This window comes from Euprymna scolopes, chromosome 7 (genome assembly GCF_053919585.1).
Source record: "Euprymna scolopes isolate OS-2025 chromosome 7, ASM5391958v1, whole genome shotgun sequence".
Classification (NCBI taxonomy): Eukaryota; Metazoa; Mollusca; class Cephalopoda; order Sepiida; family Sepiolidae; genus Euprymna; species Euprymna scolopes.
In genome coordinates this window covers 151704943-151730185 of record NC_136488.1, presented here as the reverse complement: position 1 = coordinate 151730185, position 25243 = coordinate 151704943, and the positions used below count along the sequence as shown (strand labels likewise).

Here is a 25243-nt window from a genome sequence, read left to right as displayed (position 1 = left end):
CTGGAGGCACGTTATAGTCAAGAGACTGACTACTAATATGAGAGCCTATATCTCTGATAACACAGCTGCAGCAGACTTCTCAAAATTGCTGAATTATTATTGAATAAGGTAAAAAGCTATAGCAAACATCTAAATGAGTATTTTAACCACAGTTCCTGATTTCAAAAGGCGAAAAATTAAAAGATACATCTGCCTTACTTTTAATGCTAGGTTTATTTATGGTGTCTTTTAAATTTAATAAAAACCCTTCAAAATTTGCTGACGAGGAGACCTTGCTTATTAAAAAACTATATGTAATAATTATTGTACGTAACTTGATGTCTACCACAATAAAAAGCATTGTTTTCCGAAACGATCGTACAGATAATTGATTTTGTTGTTGTTCCTTCTTATGAAACGGATTTTTAATTTAATTATAATTTGATTTTTAAATTTTAAATTATCAATCACATTACTTAATATTGAATTAGCTCTAGGATATTTACCTATCGAGCTTATTATATATCTAAATTTCAACGAGCACTTTCTCTTTCCTGTATTTTAATTAAACTAGTAATTTCACTGTTACATTGAAATACACTCAGCTCTTTAGACTATTGTTCTAATTTCCTTTAAATTATATATATATTACTGTTTTTAAAAATAATAAATAAATAAAAAAATATGTACAAATAAAAACACGAGGCGGAGACGTTAACCTTAATATTGTTTTAAAAAAATCAACAACAAAAAACTACATAAACAGATAAACGATAAAAAACTAAAGAGTAAATTGTCTATGGCATCATAGCGTAATGGGTTAGGCCGCTAGACTGAAATACATAAGGTTAGGGGTTCAAATCCTAACAACAGTCAAGCTACGCTGAAGAGGAGTAGGGCTCCGAAGCACGTGTGTCCATAGATTAGTTTTTAAAAATAAATATATATATATATATATATATATATATATATATATATATACACACACACACACACATATATGCTAGCAGGCTACCCGGCATGGTCCAGTCATAAAATATGTTTAAACATGATATTTATGCAGATATCATATTTATTATTATAGAGCCAATACTCTATTGATTATTATATTGTATCCAAAATATAATAGTGATTTCAAAAGTAAAAAGACTGACTTTGGTACCATCAGCTTGAAATAAACCTAATATATTTAGCGCTCCAACCTCAGTTATTACTGTTTGAATTATCATCAGATGGATAACAAAATGTTAAAATTTAACCAACGTTAACGTATAAATATATATTTGCACATGTATACAAAAGAATTTTAAGTCAACTTATGCCTGCCAAGTTCTTTTTCAATTTTGACCCCTTACCTGCTATTTTTACCGGCTAAAAACCAAATCGAATTTGTTACAGTTTTAAATCCTGTATATATCAAGTCTGTACAGAGCAGTTTGGCAGAGACCGTTCCTCAGACAGACAGACAAAAAATACCAATTCTAGATATATATATATATATATATATATATATATATATATATATATATATATGTATAGTTAAAGAAGTTTAAATAAAAATTCAACCTTACTTTTGTTTGGTTCCAATCGAAACCAAGTCTTCAATGTCAACAACGTTCCCAACATTTTGTCTAGGGTCACCATTTTTCTTCAAAGCTAAAACATAAAAATAAAATCATAAGTAGAAAATGTAAGTTTTATTAATTCAATGATTTATTTTAATGTCAGAATTTATAGCATTTGTTTTTTGTTATACTTCATAATATAAACAAGGAGACCAAATGTTGCCCGGGAGAGAATCAACTGTTGATTTTATAAAATTATTTTTATATATAATGGCTTGAATTAAAGTTTAAAATGCAAAAGTTAAGTATCATACTTCAGTTGTGCTCTAAACAGAAACATTCATTTCTAATGCTCCCCTGTGATATCAAAGAACCTACTGTTGATTTTATATGCCGGGCTTTTCGGTTTGTGTGGTAATAAAACCTCTCAAAATCACTTGTGATATTAGGTTGTATAAGATGTTAACTTTGGTCAAAATCGCCTGTTCCTTTTTTCATCAAATTTTTTCGATTATCAATACTTATCAAAGACGTTCCGATACAAAACCCATCTAAGAACACTGCCAAGTACATGTAGTACCTTTGTGTAAAAAAAAAAAAAAAAAAATCGGCCCAGCCATTTTCGAGTCTATAGAGAACGAACTCACAACACAAAGTCTTTGTTTATATAATAGTAGCAATTTCATAAGCTTTCAAAGAATGTTTACAGATTTAAATGCTGAATATGAAGGATAATATTTTCTAATAATAAATAAAGAATACAAATAAAAGTACCAAATCGGTAATTGGGATACGTTATGCAAAAATGCAGCCTTATTCACGCGTTTTAAAATCATATGAATATAATGTGATACATCTATAAAACATTAGAACATCTACGCATCATATGAGTGTCTCCAGTACATCCGACAATTGCCATGGTGACAGTAAATTCCAAGACCAGATTCTCCAACTTAGATTCGTACGTGACAACGGCAGTAGAAACTGAAGCAGAAAAGAATTTGCCAAACTCGACAGACATCTTGATTTTTTTCCCCCTCTCTCCTTTTTGAGAAGATGCTCATCAAACGAGCAATCAATGACAGTGACAAGCTGTGATTACAAGGTCAAATGTTGGATTTATAGATCACAAGATATCGGGAATCAAGTACTCCTCTCAAAAAGCGGACAGTATGAGCATCACCAATACCATCATTTAAAAAAAAAAACAAAGAAAAAAACAAAAAACAAAGAAAAAAAAACAGCTGACAGCTGGAAGGAGTTTTAATCATTACAAATAAAATAAAATTGTTATCCTACGTTATTAATGACTAGCCTGGGTGCCCGGCGTTGCCTGGGTGCCCGGCGTTGCCCGGGTGTTTGGAGGTGTGCGGTGAGCAAAAAAAGAAAAAAGTGGTTGTAGGCAGGCAGGCTCGAACCCATACTGTAAGGGAGGAAAAGAATGAGGGGAAAAAAAAAAAAAAAAAAAAAAAAAAAAAAAAAACGTGACGTCTCTGCTGGTGTGCCCATTACCAAACCGGAAGTGAAATAGGTTTAGATTAAGGCTAGACAATCAAAAAGAGGGAATGACTTTTGAAAATATGGGCGAAAAAAGCGACCCCTACCTGTAGAAAAGTGCCCAGTTGAGGGTGAAGGAATTAATGTTTTAGGCCCATTTTTCGATATTTGTCATCTGAAGGGTCAAGCTTCAAAATGATACTGATCTCGTGAATATCTGTCGCCCCTGTCAAAAGTTTTGCAAGACATACAAACATACATACAAACATTTAAACAGACAGGTGAGATTTATATTATAGATAATAGCAATCGCATTGTAAGGATTTTTATTTTTTTAAATAAGATATAGGTTTTTCTTTTTAAATAATCATCATCATCATCATCATCATCATCATCATCGGTTTAATGTCTGTTTTACATGCTGACACGTGTTGGATGGCATTTAGTAATTCTCTCAAATTACTTGACTTTTGTCAGAATATTAAATAACCTCATATTCCCAAATAGTCACTCATCAAAGTTCTGGCCATGTTTAATGTTGCTTTAACTTCGCTGTCAGAATTTATAATACACCACATGGAAATAAAAAGTATATATGCAGGGGGGAATCATAAAATTGTCGCCCTAGAAAACACATGATTCCATTTCCGTTTGATAAAAACCGGTTTTCTTTTTTTTTGTTTCAGACCATCTACTAGTTGGCCAGTTGTGTACAAATCCAAAAAGCGATAGGAGTCTTCTATCATGTCTGAAAGTGACAAAATGTTCAACGAGCAAGATCAAGAAATAGAATAGCATAAAATAAAAATAATTGTTTTTTAAATCCTAGTGAAACATTTCTTATTAACAAATTTGATCTACCAGATCAGTTTCTTTGTAAACAAACTGGATATTTTAAATGTTTGTTGGGGACGAGGGGAGAAGAAAGAATAAGCAACCATTGAAAAGGCATTTGTGAGCACCAAATTTTTTGCTGGATCTGCTAAAAACAACCTATCCTGCCTTGACAGAGTACAAAATAGACTTTATGGCTTAGTGGAAGATGCCCTTTTCTCTTCCCTGCAGCCTCTCTCCCACAGAAGAGACGTTGCAAGCCTGTCTTTGTTTTATCATTATTTCCATGGCAAGTGCTCGTCTGAGCTCCAATCTCTGGTCCCACCTCGTCAATCTTTCACGAAAAACACCCGTCTAGCTAAAACCACTGGCAGTAATTTTCCCCACTCTTTATCTGTGCCTAAATCAAAACGTAGATTCCATGAACAAAGCTTTTTTCTTAGGAGTGCACACCTGTGGAATTCTCTTCCATTTGCCTGTTTCCCACCTGACTACAACCTGGATGTCTTCAAGTCCAACATAAACAAATTCCTGATGAATCGCCCCCTTAAGTAAGACACTTTATCAAATCTCCAATACTAACGATTACTATGATACTATCCCATTGATTACTGTACCCACAATAATCCTTATCCCGAGTGGCTTCCGGGCCTTGATAACCGGTGACCTCCACGTAAAAACAAAAAAAATGCAAAGTCATGTAAACTGGCTTTAAAAATTCTTAGTAAATCCTTACTTTCTTTAAAGCATTGAAAATCCGATTAAAAAATAAAGCATTGAAAATCCGATTAAAAAATAATAAATTGATAAAATGAAAAAAAAAAAAATTATCCATATTATAGTGTTATTTTCACAACGTTTCCGTTAATGTAACCTCTGACCTTTATCAGGTGCATTTCATCAAACTCAGGCATCGTTCTGTCAAACTCTTGAATCTGCACAGAATTTTGATCAGAACCCTTTATTTAATTCATGGGGATATCTTACTCCCATTCCATCAACCATGACTGGGTCAGAGTCCTAAGTAACTTGCAATTGTATTTTGAGTATCGCCCACAGTGAGGACTGAACCTTCAACCTACATAATAATACGAATAAGCAATCACAATTCATAAACATAAAAAAACAAACAAAAAAAGGCAAAACACAAACAAAAACAAAAAAGACTTCGGGGCAACGCCGAATAAGTATGATAATTTAATAAACTCATTTAACACTTGGCACAACTAAGTTTAAAAGATACATTGTGTTTTGTATAGCAATTACATAAGTGACCCATCCCATAATGTCTATTGGCGAAACTGTAAAGAATCGATACTAATTTAATTGATTTGACTCCTGTTATTTATATGTTGAGTGTATAAATTGAATAGGATAGAATCTGTCAGATCAATAATAAAAAGATAAAAATGAAGACACATAAGTCATTGTTATTACAATTAATTATTTGTCATAATTAAGTGCGGTGAGGATACATTACAAAAGAAAAGTGCTTAATAATTACGAACGTCAGACTTCGGTTCATAAAACAAAATGGTCGACAAGTAAAAATGATATACTAATTCTAAGGGATATAAATCTACTGCCAAACTAGACATTATAGCCATTTTATCGCTCAGACACAAAGAAATCAAACTTGGTCCTAAAACCCTCATCTATCAAGCTCTTGTCTGTGCCATTTTATTGTATGGCTGTGAAAGCTAGCCGATGAGAGCAAGCAACCTACGGAAGTTTTAGATGTTTGATCACTACTGTTTGCGTCGCATCCTTGCGTTCGTTGGCAGCATTTCATCCCAAATACCGTTGTTTATCCTTGCTGTAACAAGCTCCCCTCTTGATGTAACGTTATAGAGGGGGGGGGCGTTCATATTCCCTTCTTCCTTTTGTCTGTCGACCCCATCGAAGTGCCAAACAAATAAAACAAATATCTGAACTCACTTTTTTTTTTTTTTTTTTGAGAAACATTCTTATTTCCTGTCCAGGTTTTCCCTTTTACATAACCAATTTTCACAGAGTTTTGACCGGCTAGCGAAAATGTGTTATCGTTTGCTGTCGTTTCCTGCTGTTCATGCCCTCACGTCTTTCCCCCTCCATTCTCTGTATCTTCTGTCGCTGTTGCTGCTATCTTCGCGTGACGTCACCAGTCCTGCTACCCCCTATTCCCCCTCTCTCTATTTCACTGCAGCGACTGCTGTCTACGAAACATCGTCCCACATTATGGTACATTCAGACGTCTTTTATTAGTTTAGTAACGTTCTTCATCGTCACCCAGATGATTTCATCTACAAAATCTTTAATCCAGCCCTTCCTTAAGATTAAAAAAAAAAAAAAAAACGATGCGGAAGTCAGCAAAAATTCTGGTTCATAACAGTGAAACATGATACGAAGCTGATCCTGGACTCACACTTTTGTGGGGTTCGTCATAAGAACCGTGATTAGCTAAGAACTTGTATCTGCTATTGTGATAATCCATCATGCCTTGTCAGTATTCATTTAGGATGCACTCTACTTTAAATTGACAACTCTATTTTCTTTAATAGCAGATTTGGCAACTATCGGTTATGTTGAGTTCAGCTTGGTTTAGCAATTCATCATATGGTTTCAGCAGGATGTCGCCACATGCCACACAGCACATGATACGATCAATTTACTATTTGATGAACAAATAATTTCACCAAATGAACTTGTCAATTGGTTACTTCGTTTGTGTGATTTAACCAGATTAGATTATTTTCTTTGGGGATATGTAAGCCACATGTCTACGTTGATAAACCAGACACAATAGACAACTTGAAAGACAACATTTGATGTGTTATTGCTGAAATACCGTCTAGAGTTGTAAAAATTGAACCACTTGATTATGCTATATATGTGCGAACCGCAGGGTCCATATGCTCAAAATTATATTCAAATTATAAGTGCCAAAAATGGAATAAACCACATATTTGGATGATTAAAAATATTTTTCTGTGATTTATTTTTATTTAAACTTCAACGCCTCTAAAAAAAGAAAACACCCTTTATAAATACATGTATACAAAATTTCCGGCCACGGTTATGGTTTTTGGTGTGGTTTCAAGTGAGAGCCATATCATGCTACCTCACACCTTGGAAGTCGGCTTGAAAGTCAACACCAAAGTCTGCCTGAATGTGCTGAAGAGTGTGGTGATCCCCTGATGCAATCAGGTGGCCGCTGGTAGACCCTGGGTGTGGCAGCAAGACTCAGTGCTGACCCACATCCAAAGAGACCCAGACTTGGCTTCAGAAGGAGTGCTACGGCTTTGTACCCTTGTCTAACTGGCCCCTCCCCTCCTCCCCTGACCTGAACCGGCTGGACTACTTCGTTTGGTCATATGTCAAGAACATCACCAACATGACCTCTTACAACACCAAAGCCAGTCTGATCACCGTCACCTGCTGAGTATTCACCGAACTCCCACTGGCGCTTGTGGAAAATGCATGTTTCCAGTTTTGGACCCGTATCAAGGTAGTGATTGAGGCTGAAAGCGGCTACATTGAATAGATATCAGCTTTACTATTAATTAAGTTACCTGAATTGATTTTTTTTCAATAAAAGTTTTAAAATAAAGCTGTAGTGTTGTTTTTTCTTAGGGCAAGACTTATCATTCTACTTCATAAATTTTCTTTCTTTGTGAACACACAGCAACACCTTTTAAAAGTCTTAACAACTGTAACAATGATGTAAATATTAAAAACAAAAAAAAAAAGAAACAATAATAATACAAGAGTTTAAATTCTTCCCCGCTGAACATCTTTTTTATGCATCATTTTCAAACTAAACGTTTATTTACTGCAAACGTATTACTTTTCCGGTACCGTATTGAGTCAAAACAGGAAGTTAAGGGTAATTAAGGGGAAGAGAGATCCGCTCAGATTTCTCAACCATAACATCTACTCGGTGGAAAAAAATCAATAAATTCTCCTTCTGTGTTAGCATTCTTGGATGTTTCTTATATGCAAAACTGTTAATGATGAACGAATCAGCACGAAATAATCAGCAAATAACATAAAATAAATAAAAAAACAAATAAAAAAAAACAATGCAGTTTCTTGAACGTTAAACAATGTCTTCAGTAATTTCAGTTCTTTTGCGGCAATTCATGAAATCAAACGAAGACCAATTTGAATCGTTGTATTTGACAAGATTCGACTAACCTTAATCACTTGGACTCGTAATAGCTGACAATTACAAGGCAGCCATTTTTGCTTTCTGGGTTTATAGACCATCTTCAAGAACTCCAGTTTACAGATCTAACAACTATCAAAATTTCGCCATCTATCCATATTCACTCCCTCTTCCCGACGATGACAAAAGTAGGTTTGTTTTTAATGAGAGGGGGAGGGGGGATCAAGCTACTCCGAAAATGAGTGCCTTTGAGTGAACAAAAATGCCTGTGTAGTGTTGTTAGCACCCCCTCACAAACGAGAATGCCTTCACAAGGAATAGGTAATGTCTGGGATATATGGCACAATCATGTTGACACACTAATTCTCATCAGTTTACTGAAGTTAAGCAATGCTGAGCCTGGTCAGCATCTGATGGGTGATCATTTGAATCTACCAAGGCACTGTATGTAAGTGGAAGGTCAGGTCAGCCTTCCAATGTGTGTAGTGGTGGCGTACACACACATTAACAACCATATGGAAAGATGGAGTTTACCAAACTTGACTGTGATCAGAAAATGATGAAAATTGACAAATGCTTGGGAAGATGACTCCCGGGATTAGACAAATGCTATAATTTAGATGAATCAAAACACTCGCCTAACTACAACTACTATCAGCAATTTCACCCACTGTATATCTGTTTCTAGAGTTAAGTGCAAATTCCATGAACACAGTTTCTTTTCCTAGAAATACTCGCCTGGAACTCTGCTTTTTCTGGCCTGCTTTCCAGATGACTACAATATGGTCGTTTTCAAGTCCAATGCAAACCAATTCTTGTTGAGCCGTCCCCTTAAATAATCAAATTATACCCCCCCCCCCCGATGATTACTACACTGTTGTCCCAGTGATCACCGTACACTCCTTAACCCTATCCCTATTATTGTTAAATTCCGTGTCTTTGTTTCTATCCAGTTGATCGCTTTGCTCCATGATTATAGCCTCAAATAGTTCCTTCTGATTAATGTTTACCAGTTTAACAATATTCTGTTAATCTGGACTCCCTCACCGCCAAAAATAAATAAATTTATTTTACAACTGGTAAACATTAATCAGAAAGAGACTTTCCAAGGCGTTCATCCAGAAACAAAACGATCAGCTAACAAAGAAATTAAGCAAAGACATGAAGAAGTTGACGATCGTCTTTTTAATATTCTTTCTTTTTTTATGCTCTTGTAATGGTGACCTCGTGTTTGGGTTTATTTCCACACAGGCAGTAACCATTTGGTATGTTCTGCTATTGTGGATATCACATGCTGATCAGAAGAACACTAAAGACAGTTGGATTTACATATGTACACATTTCTTCTCACACAAGTAGTTTGTCAAGGGAAATATTCGTTTGAAGTAGCTGAATGGGCCTTGCTACTGTTTTGAATTATAATCTGGTGAGTATAACCAGCCAATCATAAGGAGAAAGGACCCGGATGTATTCATATTCATTACATCATAAACGAAATAAGCAAATAAAGTAGACAAATACCAGAACTCATATATATATATATATATATATATATAAATACATACATTATTTTTAAAATATAATTATCCACTGACACGTGTTTTGTCGTCTACGACTCATCAGAATGGCTGAATCTAGCGAGATTTGAAATCAGGACCCCACGGTAATGAGCCTAAACCCTTTATCCGCTGGTCCATCTCACACGACTCTTCGTTTATATTGCGATTTACTTAGATATTTGTTTTTGTGATGCGTTTTGAATGACTTCAATTATTTACAAAAGTGCATTTTTACCTAAATGCGAGTTGGGAATAATTTTCCCTTTAACCAATTTGGTACCCCTACATTGGGAGCGGCATATATATTATTTTTAAAATATAATTATCCACTCACACGTGTTTCGTCATCTACGACTCAACAGAGTGGCTGAATCTAGCGAGACTCGAAATCGGGACTAATGAGCCTAAACCCTTTATCCGCTGGTCCTGCTCACACTCTCTACCAACCCAAGTTATGACAACAGGATCATTGCCGGTACTCTCAAAATGCTAGATTGCCATGAATAACAGAGACATGCCCAGGGTGATGAAAACAAAGTTTCCGGTCATAATTATGGTTTTTGGTGTGGTTTGAAGTAAGGGCTACATCATGCCACCTCACGTCTTCAAAGTCAGTTTGAAAATCAACACCAAAGTGTACCTGGATATGCTGACGAGGATGGTGATCCCCTGCTGCAATAAGGTGGGTGCTGGCAGACTCTGGGTGTGGCAGCAAGATTTGGCGCCAGCTCACAAGTCCAAAGAGACGACTTTGTACCCTTTTCAGACTGTCCCTCTCACTTCAACCCTGACCTGGACCCGCTGACCTACTTTGTTTAATCATGGCGAGAAAATCACCAACATGACCTCTCACAAAACCAAAGCCTCCTGATCGCCGAATTTGCAGAGCTTCTGCTGGTCCTTGTAGAAAAGGCATGTTCCCAATTCTGGACCCGTATCGAGGCGGTGATTGAGGTTGAAGGTGGCTACATTGAATAGATATCAGCTCTTCTACATAATCAAGTTATCTGAATTGATTTTTAAAATAAAAGTTTTAGTGTTGTTTTTTTTAGGGCAACAATCGTTCCACTCTGTATTTAAAAAGACTTATGGGCAAATAATTTTATTGAACATTTGAATGATGCTGGGCACAATGTCATCTATATATTAATATGATAGCGTGTGTTATTTTCTGTGTCATGTTTACATTGGAGTCGTTTAATTGTTATGGACTTCCATCTCTTGCAATAAATAATTTACTAAGAATTCTTCATAAGTTTTGGTTATAACTGATGACACTCAAGTTAAATTATATATATATATATATTATACACATATATATTTTTTTTTCATAAATTTTTGTTTTGCTTTCAATTAAAGCTGATGCACCCAAGTTATATGGATATTTTTTGGAAATCGCAACTTTATATGAAAATCGATAGAACATTAGACAAAAAGGGATAAATAATGGGTCGGGAAGAAAAAAAACTCTATTAAGACGTGTTTCGACTAACACTTTTCAAAATAAATGCCAGCAAATGGTCAAAAGACCATAAATTATTAACAATATATATTGAAAATATAAAAAGTACCTAAAAAAATTAATAATTGCACTGCACCGAGTATTATTCCAATGTTTAATATATATGTATGCACACACACACACACACACACACACACACACAAGATATATACAGCGTTACCAAGTATTAAATGCAACGTTAAATTCCTTTTAAAAAAATGAAGAAACGGAAAGAAATTGAGACAGGTGCATGTGAGTATCAAGTCTTTTCTAAACACTTCACTTCTGGTAAGTAATAAAGAAAAAATACTCGAGCTGAGATTGAAACCAAAACCTAAAGACAGTGAGTCAAGTACAATAACGATTAGGCCAGCTTGCCACGATATTTATAACGGGCTTTCAAACCTACTTATTCTCAACATAAGGAATCTGTAATGTGAACTATTCACGCACGTGCAATCGTGAAACAGCAAACAGATAAAAATCTGATAACTCTCACAAATCAATTTTTCAATTTTGATCCCTTAGCAGCCCTTTTTGCCAAAAAGTTTTCCACATGTCTGAATACACTATATATTCAAATCTGTAAATCAAAAATTCGTTGAGTGTATAGGTTGAGAAGTTTCTTCATACACACACACATTCTCACTTTATATATATATATATATATATATATATATATATAAGAGAGAGAGAGAGAGAGAGAGAGAGAGAGAGAGAGAGATCATTTTTTGTTTTTGTTTTGCAATACTTTTTGAATGAATTCAATTATTTATACAAAAGTGCATTTTTACCTAAGTGCAATTTGGGAATAATTTTCCCTTTTACCAATTTGGTACTCCCAAATGGGGAGCAGTAGATATATTGTTTGAAATATAATTATCCACTATAACATAAAACTATATATGTCAAAAACGATTTTTTGTTCTTGCAACTGGCAATTTGCTACTAGAACACGCATTACCAACCAAGCTCCAACCTCTGCCCCATCACTGTAATGTTGCATACCTATGCTTGTTTTTCAAGTACTTTAATATCAACAACAAATGTAAAGAAGGATACACCAAACATGATGAGGTGAATATCAGATGTAATTACTAACAGAAAAAGTTTATTGTTACTGCAACTGTAACATTTAGATATATAAAGGAGGTAGACTCCCTCTACCATGCTAGAAAATTACTCACACCAGATAGTTTTCTATTTCTTTACAAAATCACAATACACCTATGCATGGAGTATTCTTGCCGCATCTGTGCTGGTGCATCTACCACTAGTCTCTCACTCTTAGACACAGTCTAAAAAAAGAGTCCCCTAAGTAATCCATCTTACAAAATTTCCACTACTTATATTTACTACGCTATAATCACATTGACTAATGTATACCCATTAACCCTTATCTTCGAGTGGCCTCCGGGCCTTGATAAGTGCTGATTCCTGTGTAAAAAATAAATAAAAATAAAACAGGTTCCACACGATCGGCCAAGCCCCAACCTCGGTTCCATCTCCGCAATGTTGCATCTCTGTGCCTGTTTTATAAGTACTCTGATGAACTCATAACACTTGTGCCCCCCTGTCCTCGATGTACACACTCCTGACTAATTTGACAAGCAGCAAAATACCATTTTTTCACTGTAGATGCTGGAAAGCCTTCTGCTCTAATAGTTCCTTCCCTCGAACTGCTGGACTTTGAAATTCCCTTCCATAACTGTAATAATCTACAGAAATTTAAATGTAACGTGATCAGAAATATAGCTGCTCAACTCCCCACAGTATCCTGTAAGACATGATCACAAATAGTAGCCCCTTAAAGTGGTAATACGCAATATGCCCTGTTTGGGTGAAAAAAGATTAAGAAAAAAGAAAGTAGGAAAGAATTGAAAAACTGAAGTAAAATTCAATCATTGATAGAATTTCAGCTAAGTTATGCATCATGCACAGGCTCCTTCGGTCTTTGATAGACTATGGATACCTATGAAGGAGTGCCTGTGTGTGAAATCTTTTTGTGGCAGGAGGTGCGCAATCTCCAACCACACCTCTCTTGAGTCGACTTTGTTAAATACCAGTAGCAAATGAAGTGTATGTATAGGACGACTGGAAGCAAATGCCGAGATAAGCAGAGAGAATGCTGAGATAAACATCATACACCATGTAGTGTTTTAATAAATAGATAGCGCCAAGTTTTCTCATTCCCCATCCTATGAAGATAGTCCAGAGTCAAGAAATTAAGGCTGTATTCAATTAAATCCCTCTCCCCCATCCCCTTTTGCCTAGCTGGCACAAACGTATCAGTGGGCAGCTGAAGACCTGGCTGACAACAGTTATTATTATGTGCTTCAATCCTGTGATGCAAAAGTTAGCAAGTAAAATATATGCTTTTTTCTAGCCCCCCAGCAGGAACTATTTAAGGTGATGAGGGGCAGCAAAAAACAAAAAAACAAAAAAAAAAACAAAAAAAAACAAAAAACAAAACAAATAGCAGGTCAGCGAACCCCATCTTAAATGAATTTAAAATTCATTTATTCTATAATAAAAAAAATTAACAATAGATGCTTTTTTTTTCATTTAGGTCATCAGAAACGATAATTTATGAAAACTAAATTACTTATGTAATCTATAAATTTATGATTTTACCAATATATTTAGATAAATAATCACTGTGAACACTAGTGAAACATATTTTTTTTTACCATCATCTTTGACAAAGTGTGTTTACTAAATAATATACATAGTACTTATTCAATGATTACCTGTATCATTTTTCCTAGTCTGTTCCAATTTTTCTCGGAAACCACTTGAACCATTTGGTTGAAATTTTCTAAGGAGCTTTCTTATAAGATGCACTGAACAAGAATTACGGTATTCGTTCGAGGCACAGTTATTGATTAACAGAGATTAATATTTAATGCAAAAAATGAGCACAAATTCAGCCATATTCAACCATCAATCTATATATATAAAAGCGAAAATGTGTGTATGTATGTTCGCTTTTTGTGTATGTCTGTAAAAGGCTTTTTTTCCGAGAAGCAGTCAGTCGGCTCACAACTTTTTAAAACTTTTTATATCACATATAAATCATAATATCTACGAGTTAACAACAGACATCGCCTGTCTATTTAATTTGTCCGAATTTGAAAAGATAAACATTCAACAGGTTTCACTCGCCGCATGTGGATTAGGCTTTTTCGTATAATAAAAGCGACACTAATTCTGGCGGTATTTTTTTCCGGTCGCGATCGCCGGAAATGTCTGAAAGCAATCAGCTTTGATCGATGTGGAAATATTTTCCTTATATCAGACAATTGCTATTCAATTTGGACAATCCCCTTGTCATGGGGAGCTGCCTCCCCAATATCTTGGAAAATAAAAATTAAAAAAGCGTTCCTGCAGTAAACGAAATACTACCCCGCAGTCAAAGTTGACCTCATTAAAACGTGCACCTGCCAATTCTAAATAGTTAAATAAATTCAAACGTGTTTCTGTTAGTATTTCGCGGTGGCCCAATGGTTAACGTCGCACGTTTTTTTTTCACACTCAAGGGTTCGGGTTCGATCCTCATACTTACCTACCAAAACTTTTTTTATTATTATTTTACCCCCCCCCGGAGTTTTGATTTACCCAAAACCACACACACCTCCAAACACTTGGGCAACGCCGGGTACCCCCCGCTAGTTAGGCATAAAGCACTCATTCTACATCAAATGGGCTATAATTTTTTTGCCCCCTCCCTCCGTTTTTAATGGATTAAAAAGTCTAATATAACACAGTATTCGTTTGGACTATATAACATTTTCAAATAAAATCTCGTTTAAAATTAAAATCATTATATGAAGAATATTTAACTCCTGGACCAAAACGTATAACATACTTGCCGGGTGTTTGGAGGTGTGTGTCAAGCAAAACAAAAGGTGGTAGTAAGAAGGCAGGCTCAAACCCGTACCACGAAGGAGGAAAAGAATATGAACCCCCCCCCCCAAAAAAAACCCGTAGCATCTTTGCTGTTGCGTCCATCGCTAAACCGGAAGTGACGAAGCTTAAAATTAAGGCTAGTCTATCAAACAAAAGGGATGACTTTTAAAAACATTGGCAAAAAAAAAAAAAAAAAAAAAGCAACCCCTCCTTGTAAAAAAGTGTCCAGTTGAGAGTGAAGGGATTGATGTTTTTAGCCAATTTTTTAATATTTGTTGTCCTAAGAAAGTTTTAGGCAGGCATATATACATACATACATTTAAACAGGTGAGATTTATATTATAGATGATGTGCTTTGAATAAATTTCCAGACATTTTGTACAAGCATTTCAAATTATCATAGACTCTTGAAAATTCAGTATGTTATTGCTATACATCTTATGAGAATGTTGACCAATCTTTATGATTTCAGCTTCAAATGAACACAGCCACAGCAGGAATAGAATACACCTTAATAAAGCCTGATTGTCACAGCTGGTGAATTTCAAAAATGTAATTTGGACATGAGGACACTTTAGAAGAATGATATGCGATAGAATTCTGTTTAAACTTTAAAAAAATGCCACGTAATGCATGGAATGCTTCAGACTGCTTTTGGACCATCTTGCATGAATCGAGCATCAGTTTTTGAATGGTATAAAAGATTCAAGAACGCCAGGGAATCTGTGACGGATGATGAGAAGAGTGGGAGGAGTAAGGAAGTCAGAACATCAGAGTTGATTGGCCAAATAAAGAATTTCATGGATAAGGACCATCATGTGTCTATAGAGACAATAAGTGTACATTTTGATGTCAGTGTGGGAACTGTACACACAAGTATTTGCAAGGAACTGAAGATGCAGAAGATTTGTATGAAGTTTGTCCGAAAGGTGTTTCATCCTTGTCATAGATTATTTGCTCAGGATGGGGATCAAGACAGTCCCTCACCCTCCCTATAGTCCAGACATTGCTCTCTGTGACTTTTGGTTATTCCCTAAACTCAAGGAAAACCATAGCGCCTGTCGTTATGAGACAATTGAGGAGAGAAAAGAGGCTGTGATGGGGTAATTAACACGCTCACACAAGAGGACTTTCATGAAGCTTTCCAGAAGTTGTTGGAATGGCACAACAAGTGCATTGCAGTTGGAGGAGATTACTTTGAAGGAGACTAGAGTTTCGTGTGTGTACTATCAATAAAAGTATCTATAAAAAAAAAATCTGGAAACTTAATCAAGGCACCTTGTAGCTATCTGTTTATCGTCTTATACAAAGCGTAAATGTGGACGATGGAAGCTTTCCAATATTTGATAACTCCCAATCGTGTTTCGACATTTCATAGCGTGACCAAATTGCAGCGAATACAGTTTGGAAATACCACACGCACACACGTGTCAACTTCAAGGGATCAGACACACAATTAAGATGCCAGAAAGCCGTTTACTTTACCAGATCCTGAACAGACAACTGACAGATGACACGCTATCTGTTGGTGGTCAAAAGAGAGTACATACAGATCAATTAAAGTCGCCACTTGGAGTAATTTTGCAACAAAACGGGCAAAATCGTGTTTTGGCCGACTGAATCTTGAGTCGTCTTTCTGCATTCTTAAAAAAAAAAAGATTTTTTTTTTTTATCTAATGCTAATAAAAAAGATTTCCTTGCTTCATCAGTTTCCATTTACAAGTGTTAATTTTTTTTTTCTTAACATGATGTCCAGAATCCATAATACAACCTATCTCTGTACCTCTTCCTAAATCAAGGGTTGGCAACCTACATCCCATGGGCTGGATCTGGCCCACAAAGGCATTTTGATCGACCCATGAACCTGATTACCAATGACTATTTTTAACATGAGAGACTAGGCTTTTGTATTCAACAAAAGGCCCGCTGTTATCGTCCTCTGATCTATCCAACCGATTTTGAATACTATGCCCGCAAAAACACAATCAAAACTCAACCAAGTCCATTGCCGCATAAAAATTTAAAAAAATAAACATAAAATAAAAACTGAGGGTCGATTTCACCAACCAACTGTCCGATGACAGACATTAGATGGGGGCAACTTCAAAAAGACGATGTTGTCTCAGTTGTCTTTCTATTTCATTTCTTCAACAGACCCCCCCCTACACAGCTTACCTTTGCCATCTACTCTATGTAAATTGCTGGAATCGTTCAATCGGCCATATTTTTATCTTTTGAAGCATACTCATCATAATTTCATCCATTTCGCTTCGAGTGACTCTTTTTTTTTTTTTTTTTTTTTTTGCAGTTGTTTGATGTTCCTTGAGGAAAACTCATTTTTGTTAGGTTTTCTTTTTTAAATTTTCTTTCGTGTTTCAGATTTCTCAATACTTATTTTCATTACGGTTTTAAATATTTAGGTTGACAGAGGTCTGCATATGTAATTTCCCTTATCTTTTCATTAATAGCCTTTTCTGGCCTGTGACCCATCATTATAACATGATCCAGCCTACGGGGTCGAATGAGTTACCGATCCTTGCACTAAATCATAAAAAGTTATATAAGCCTTCTGGAGTTACCCTAAAGAGATGGCTTCAAAGCCTTCTCATTTTTACTCCACCCACTTATTTAGAATGCTATTTAAAAAAAAAAATATTATTTTTTCTTAGTCTGTCTGTCCATTCCACTTTTTCTCAGAAACTACCAAGTCAATATGAGTGAAATGTTGTATGAATATTTGTTATGAAAAGGTGCAGCAAACTATTATGGTATCTATTTGATGCATAAGTTGAGGGTGAAGGAATTAATGTTTTTAGCTAATTTTTTTTATATTTATCATCTGAAGGGCCGATTTCAAAACGATACTGATCTTGTGAAAATTCTTTGCCTCTGTCGAAAGTTTTAGGCAGATATACAAACATACATTCATAGGCGAGATTCATATTATAGATAAGCACGTTGACATACCGATTCTCATTAGACTACCAAAGTTAAGTGATGTTCAATCTAGTCAATATCAGATGGGTGACCATTTCAGAATACGAGGCACAACAATGCTTCTGCCAAAACATTAACATCATCAAAATCATCTTTGCTTGACCGAAATATTTATTTAATGTACAGCATAATTATATTATAATACACCAATTTCATTAGATCACTGAAGTTAAGCAATGTTGAGCCTGGTCAGTACCAAATGGGTGATCATTTGAAAATACCAGGTGCTGTATACAGGAGGACGTTGACACCTCTCTGCAAGAACTGCAAAACTAATGTTTTCATTTCTCATGACCGAGATATACATGAAATGCAACTGAGGACCGCTTCTGAATTTGATATTCCTTAGAAACTTTCTCCTTGAAGGTAGAAGTTGACTCAATTATACCTAGTTATAGGTGTGATTAAAAAAAAAAAAAATGCCCCAAAGTTTTAAGATTTTGTTTCTGGGCAACACCAGGTTTTTACACAAGTAGTAGTTCCTATTGCCTCCCCATAAGGTCAGTTTTTTTATTGTGGAGAAAATCCATCTCCTCAAAAATAAAATAAAAGGGGAGCACTCTGGATTGGAACAAAAAAAAATTGTCTCAGTCAAGAAGGATTTTCCTTCACTGATTGAGGGTAGAAAAAGATTAAGTGTAGCAGCAGAACAGATACTACACTTTATTCCTAACCAAAGTAGTGATTAAAAATAAATAACTTGAAAACAAGCTTTTTTATTTCTCCTTTCCCCAAGACAGTTCAAAAAAAAAAAAAAAAAAAAAAAAAGGAATGGGGGGGGCAGGGAGGATAAAGAGCGTTCGGTTTGTTTGACTCATATGCTAAGCAGGTATTCATATATAAGTTTCACCATCCTTACATCATGGTTTACCCCGTCTCCCCCCCCCACCAACCTGTTAATCTAAGTCTTCATTTAATTACTTAAGATAATTTGAAAAGGAGACATACCTTGATGAATGAATGAAGAGGAAAAGTAACCGCGGCTGACTTTAATTAAAGCGCTTTCTTTTTTTTTTTTTTTTTTTTTTTTTTTGTTAATATTATGCGCCATTATAATAACCTATAATTATAGTATTACACACGATATTCACAGACGGTTCAATATTATTAACTAAGGACACATTTTATAGATTACTGGTTGAGGTGGGAGTGATACGCCCGGCCTTGCCTGGTCATAAAGTACGTATTTATTTCCTATTTATTATTAGAGCCAATTCTCTATTGAATATTATATTGTACCTAATATTCAGCAGTGATTTCAAAAGTTAAAAAGAATTAAAAAAAAAAAAAATGACTTGAGTGCCATCAGCTAGAAACGAGATCAAAATATTTAGCACTTCATCTGCGTTCCCTACCATTTAAGCTATACACAGTTATATAAGATTTAAAATTAAACCACTTCAACCTATAAATGAATCTGCGAATGCGCAAAAGTAATAGAAATATGTCAGGAAGTTGAAATGAACATTTTTTGTTTCAATTTGCCGACATATTCCCGGACGCGTAATTCATTTATCCAAACAAACATCATCGGTATAAACCATATTTTGTATATGATTACTATTTCCTGTTAATTTCAGTCTTATGTGACCAGTAGTTTAAGAGTTTATCGGTTAAATATTTTCACACACACATATACATCTACTATTATATTATATAGAAAATTGGGCTTTTTATGTTTCTGAATATTTGAGATGAAGATTGATAATTTGTATTATTTGGATTATTCAGACTACTATTCTCATCTTGGTTGTTATTTTCACAACATATTATATCCACTATGCCACAGGTCCTGCAATGCATTATTGAGTAGTGGACAAAATTCTTGGTAAAGTTACAATCTTCTAGAGATTGAAGATTCAATCCTCAGTGCGGGTGACACTCAAAATACAATTGCAAATTACTTAGAGACTTCTACCAATTCATAACTGACAAAATGAGAGCCATGTTACTCCCATGGATTAAATAAAAGGATTCAATTCAGAATTATGTGCAGATTTCAGAGTTCAACAGGAAGATTTTAGAGTTTGACAATATACATCTGAAGAAGGTTGGAGATTATGATCTTTGGTGTGGTTTCAAGTGAGGGCCATATCATGCTACCTCACGTCTTCAAAGTCGGCTTGAAAGTCAGCACCAAAATGTACCTGAATGTGCTGATCTCCTGGTGCAATCAGGTGGCCACTGGTAGACCCCGGGTGTTGCAGCAGGACACGGTGCTGGCCCACAAGTTCAAAGAGACCCAGGCTTGGCTTCAGAAGGAGTGTTACGACTTTGTACTCTTTTCTTACTGCCCCCCCCCTCTCCCGACCTGAACTCGCTGGACTACTTCGTTTGACCATACGTTGAGAACATCACCAACATGATCTTTCACAATACCAAAACCAGCCTAATCGCTGCCATCTGCCAAGTATTCGCCTAGCTTCTGCCGGCACTCGTGGAAAAAGCATGCTCCCAGTTTCAGCACCTGTATTGAGGTTAAAAGTGGCTTCATTCAGCTCTACTACATAATCAAGTTACCTCAATTGATTATTTTCAATAAAAGGTTTAAAATAAAGCTGTAGTGTTGTTTTCTTTAGGGCGACAATTTTATTGTTCCACATCCTGTGTGTGTGTATATATATATATATATATATATATATATATATATATATAGATATGTAAAAACTAAACATCGCTTGTCTAGCCACACTGATGAGCTGTGAAACAGCGATACAGTACTGTATGTGGATGACTATATATATATGTCTTTTTCCTAAGATTAAGGGTGGTGATGTTTGATCAACACTGCTGGGGAGCCATATACTGTTTTGTTTTAAAATCCACGAAACAGTGTTTCATGGTAAACAACTGATGATCCCTTGAAAAACAAATTATTGGTACTATAGTAAATTCGAGAGCGAGTTGATGCAGTGATTGCAGGTGATTAAATGACTTAATGACTAGATGGTTTTCTAACGAATGATAAAAAATAATTTTTTTGTATAGTTTTAAAGGTTAAAAACTTCAACGACTATATATATATATATATATATATATATATATATATATATATATATATATCTATATATATATAAATAAAGTGTGTGTGTGTGTGTGTGTGAGTGCGAAAATTCTAAACTCTTTAATACTATTACACCTATTCATATTAGATTAGATTAAGAACATAATGTATCCTTTTTATAAAGTGACCTATTAGTTTGTTTTACGGCATATCAACCCTTTTTGGTTTATTTAATGCCAAATTTTTCATCCCAGCGCCAACTTGCAGTCTCTGAAGAGTACTACCATCGTTTTCTGCTCAACAGAAGGAAGGTAGTATTCTCTTTTTAATGTTCATGCACCATAGAACAATCTGCCAGAGGATGCTGTAATGATGACAACCATATCCAGGTTGAAAGCAGCCTTCGACGAACATCTAGATTGTATGTGAATGCAAATATATTGTTTCTTTACATGGCTTGTTGCACTTTGCTATTTTTTACCAAATAAATTTGAGTTGAATACTATCTGACTCGGCCTCATCTATATAATTTACATTATCAATAACTAGTTAAAGATATTAAGAGTGAGGAAAAATAGGTTTTCTAACAAACTAAATTCAACAAAGAAAAACAACAACAAAAAAAAAAAGAGATGCTACGTTATTCTACCTAAAACCAGGGTATCTGCATGGAAATTTTAAAATATCTGACATGTGAAAAAGATATCAATGAATATAAATATTATATGAACTATTCTTCTCATCTTACTATTTTTTTCTTTTTTACTTGGAGGCTCGTCACTTATCAAGGCCCGAAGGCCACTCAAGGATAAGGGTTAATAGATGTAGGGGTGGTAGTTAAGTAATCTTTAATGATGTAATGATGTAAATCGGGTGAAATTTGATTCTTTATGAGGACGACCTAACAGGAATTTGTTTACATTAGATTTGAAGGCTTCCATGTTGTACTTAATCGGGAAGCATGCCAGCAGAATAGTGCTGCAAAGGCGGGCAGTTCTGGGAAAGAAGCTTTGTTCATGGAATCTGGGTTTACATTTAGGCACAGATAGAGAGTGGGGAAAATCATATATATCGGGTTTAGCTAGTTGAGTGCTTTTTGTGAAAGTTTGGCAAGAGGGGACCAAAGATTGGAGTTCAGACGAGCACTTGCAATGAAAATAGTGATTTCAGTCGATCTAACCTTCAACTTCCTTCAGGTGTGGATTGTCGTGCTTGGGAATCTTTATGTCCAACTCTGTTATTTTGAACAGACCCTCTTATTTAATCCAAAGTATTAGCTTGCTGTTATTCCATCAGTCATGATCAGGTTTAAGTGATTCATCATTGTATTTTTAGTATTTCCTGTATTTAGGATTGAACCTTCAAGCTTTAAAAGACTGTCACTTAGAACTGAGTTTTTACTTCGCACTTTTATCTGTTGTGTCATGCGTAATGCAACAAGATTGTTATATTCCTAAATACTTAGGAAATAAAGACAAACGTGAGTTACACCGAGTGGTATGTGTAATGGGGTTTATTTATAATACAGAAACGTAAGGCTGCTCGCCTAAGGTAAATAGAAGTACATAGTAACAAGTATGGGGAAGAAAGTCTGATAATCAACACGTAAGACTATCCGTCTTACTGCGACTGCTTGTCTGCCGCTGTCTGCCAAACAGTCCAATATATATATACAGTTTGTAACCGGTGTATAGCCAGTTATGTTCCTTCACAACACCTCCCCCTGAAGCTGAAATCTTCCTGATTTTAGCTTAAATACCTCTTCCTTTTAGGGTCAGGGCTTAATCTCCTGGTAACTTTTCTCTTTCTTGCGCTTTTCCTTCTGGTCAGCGTTACCCGGGGTAAAGGTTTCTGTCCAGCCCGTATGGTCGGTTCAGGCGAAATATTCATTGTTTGCGGTACACACGCTGGTTTTGGTATATCAAAAATATCGCACAATGTTTCCATTGGTGTCTCTTCCACATTTGGAGACAGTCTGGGACGTATTTGATTTCTGTGTCTTTTGCAGACAAAACTTAATCCTTGGATGGTATAGACCATGCTCCCAATCCTTTTTTTGATAATACCTTCAACCCACTGATTTCGTCCATTTTGAAAATTTTTGAAATATACATTTTCACCTGGGGAGAAGCACTTGGTATTAAGGTTTTCTTTTTTGAAAACTTTCTTTTTCTCTGGTAGCAGCCTATCGAAGACAGATCTTATCTTTCTTGCAAACATTAGCTCAGCCGGGGAAGAATTGACATTATTATTAGGATTTGGTGTCACCCTGTAAATTGCTAAAAATGTTTGAATACATTGTTCGTCTGTGTCCGTAGTAAGATTTTTCTTAAGTGCCCTTTTAAACGTATCTACAAATTTTTCGGCCAACCCATTCGATCATGGATGGTACACAGGTGTTGTCATATGTAGAATATTTAGTGAGTCACAGAATTCTTTGAATTCATGAGCAGTAAATGCTGTTCCATTATCGCTCACTAAGGTTTTTGGCACTCCAAAACGGCTAAAAATTTCATTAAGCGCACTCACAGTGTTTTTTGCTGTTGGATGTCTAAACTTAAATATTTCTGGCCATTTTGAAAAAGAATCTACAATAATCAAGTAAAAATAACCATTTATAGGTCCCGCATAATCAATATGCAGACGTGACCAGGGTAGGTCCGTCTTTGGCCATGGCGTCGTTTTTACTGGAGGATCTCGAGCTGCTAATTGACATCCTCTGCATGTCTTGACACATTTTTCAACTTCCTTGTCCATACCAGGCCAGTACACATATCCTCTCATAAGGGATTTCATTCTCGAAATGCCCGGATGACCTGTATGAAATTCCTTCAGAATTTTCCTCTGTAACGTTAGTGGAATTACGATCCTCTCACCATACATGAGCACATCTTCACAGATGGAAAAAGGCGTTGTTTGATCTACCTTTTTATTTTTTTTTATCCATCCCAATTGATTTTTCATTTTCTTAATGAAAATGTCATTTACTGCCTCTTTTTTTATTTTTTCGAAAGTTACCGGAAGTTCACGTATCATATTACACATTGAACTTGTACATTCACTTTCGTCTTTAAGCGCAGCAATTACCGTTTCTTCGAAACTTTCGCTTCTTTTAGGGATCAACCGTGATAATGCATCTGCGTGTCCTAACTTTTTTTGAGGATACATGTTCCATCTTAAACTGATAGTTTAAGAGGGTTACAGCCCATCGCTGTAATCGATTCGCAGTATGTGTGGGAATGCCTTTCTTTGATCCAAATATGGTAAGTAGGGGTTTATGGTCGGTTTGCAAAATAAAAGATCGTCCATGGAGAAATCGATTGTACTTTGTAATTCCAAATATTATCGACAGCGCCTCTTTTTCAATTTGGCTGTAATTTTTCTCCGCTGCAACCAACGTTCTTGAAGCATGGGCGATAGCTTTTGTCCTACCATCCTCATACTTGTGAAGTAATACAGCGCCAACACCGTAATCACTGGCGTCCGTTGCTAGTATTAGTTCCTTTTCTGGATTGAAATGTGCCAATGCTAAGTCTGACAGTAGACATCTTTTGATATTTTGGAAAGCAGATTCACATTCCTTATTCCAGTTCCATTTAACACCCTTTTTCAGTAACTCGTTAAGAGGAGCTCTTAAATTATGTATGTTAGGGATGTAAATTGCATAGTATTGAACTAATCCCAAAAACGATTTTAATTTTGTCACTGAATCTGGAGCAGGCATCTTTTCAATTGCTTCAGTCCTTTGTGGATCCGGTCTTCGACCCTCTTTGTCGATTATTTGACCTAGATATTTAATTTTTTTCATAAAAAAATCGCATTTTTCTGGGCTCAATTTAAAACCAAATTCCTGTATTCTTTTGAATACTTCTTTTACATGCTTCTTATGATCTTGCAAATTTTCACTTTTAATTAGGATATCGTCAAGGTAGGCCATTGAAAATTCCAACCCTGCCAGCATCGTGTCCATAATTTGCTGGAAAATAGCAGGAGCAACCTTTAATCCAAAAGGAAGCCTCTTTAGCTTAAAAATGCCCTTATGAGTATTTATGCCTAAGTATTTGGAGCATTCATCGCTGATCTTAATTTGCAAGTAAGCATCTGAGAGGTCTATCTTAGAAAAAATTTTTCCTCCGTTAAGCTTAGAGAACAGATCTTCTGCGGACGGAAGGGGATAATTATGGTCCAATAGACAGTCATTTAAACCCGTTGAAAAATCTCCACAGACCCTTATTCTGTTATTTTTTTTCT

The 25243-nt window shown here is 35.5% G+C and overlaps 1 protein-coding gene across 2 annotated transcripts in view; it reads right to left on the bottom strand.

Moving 5' to 3' along the window:
- LOC145280058 (regulator of telomere elongation helicase 1-like) overlaps window positions 1-25243 on the bottom strand; it is a 1039981-nt gene that overhangs the window by 443382 nt on the left and 571356 nt on the right. For both annotated transcript variants that reach the window (XM_080131745.1, XM_080131746.1), the window contains exon 7: window positions 1551-1635. In XM_080131745.1, the coding sequence (XP_079987871.1) occupies window positions 1551-1635 (85 nt within the window). The remainder of the gene's footprint in view (window positions 1-1550; window positions 1636-25243) is intronic.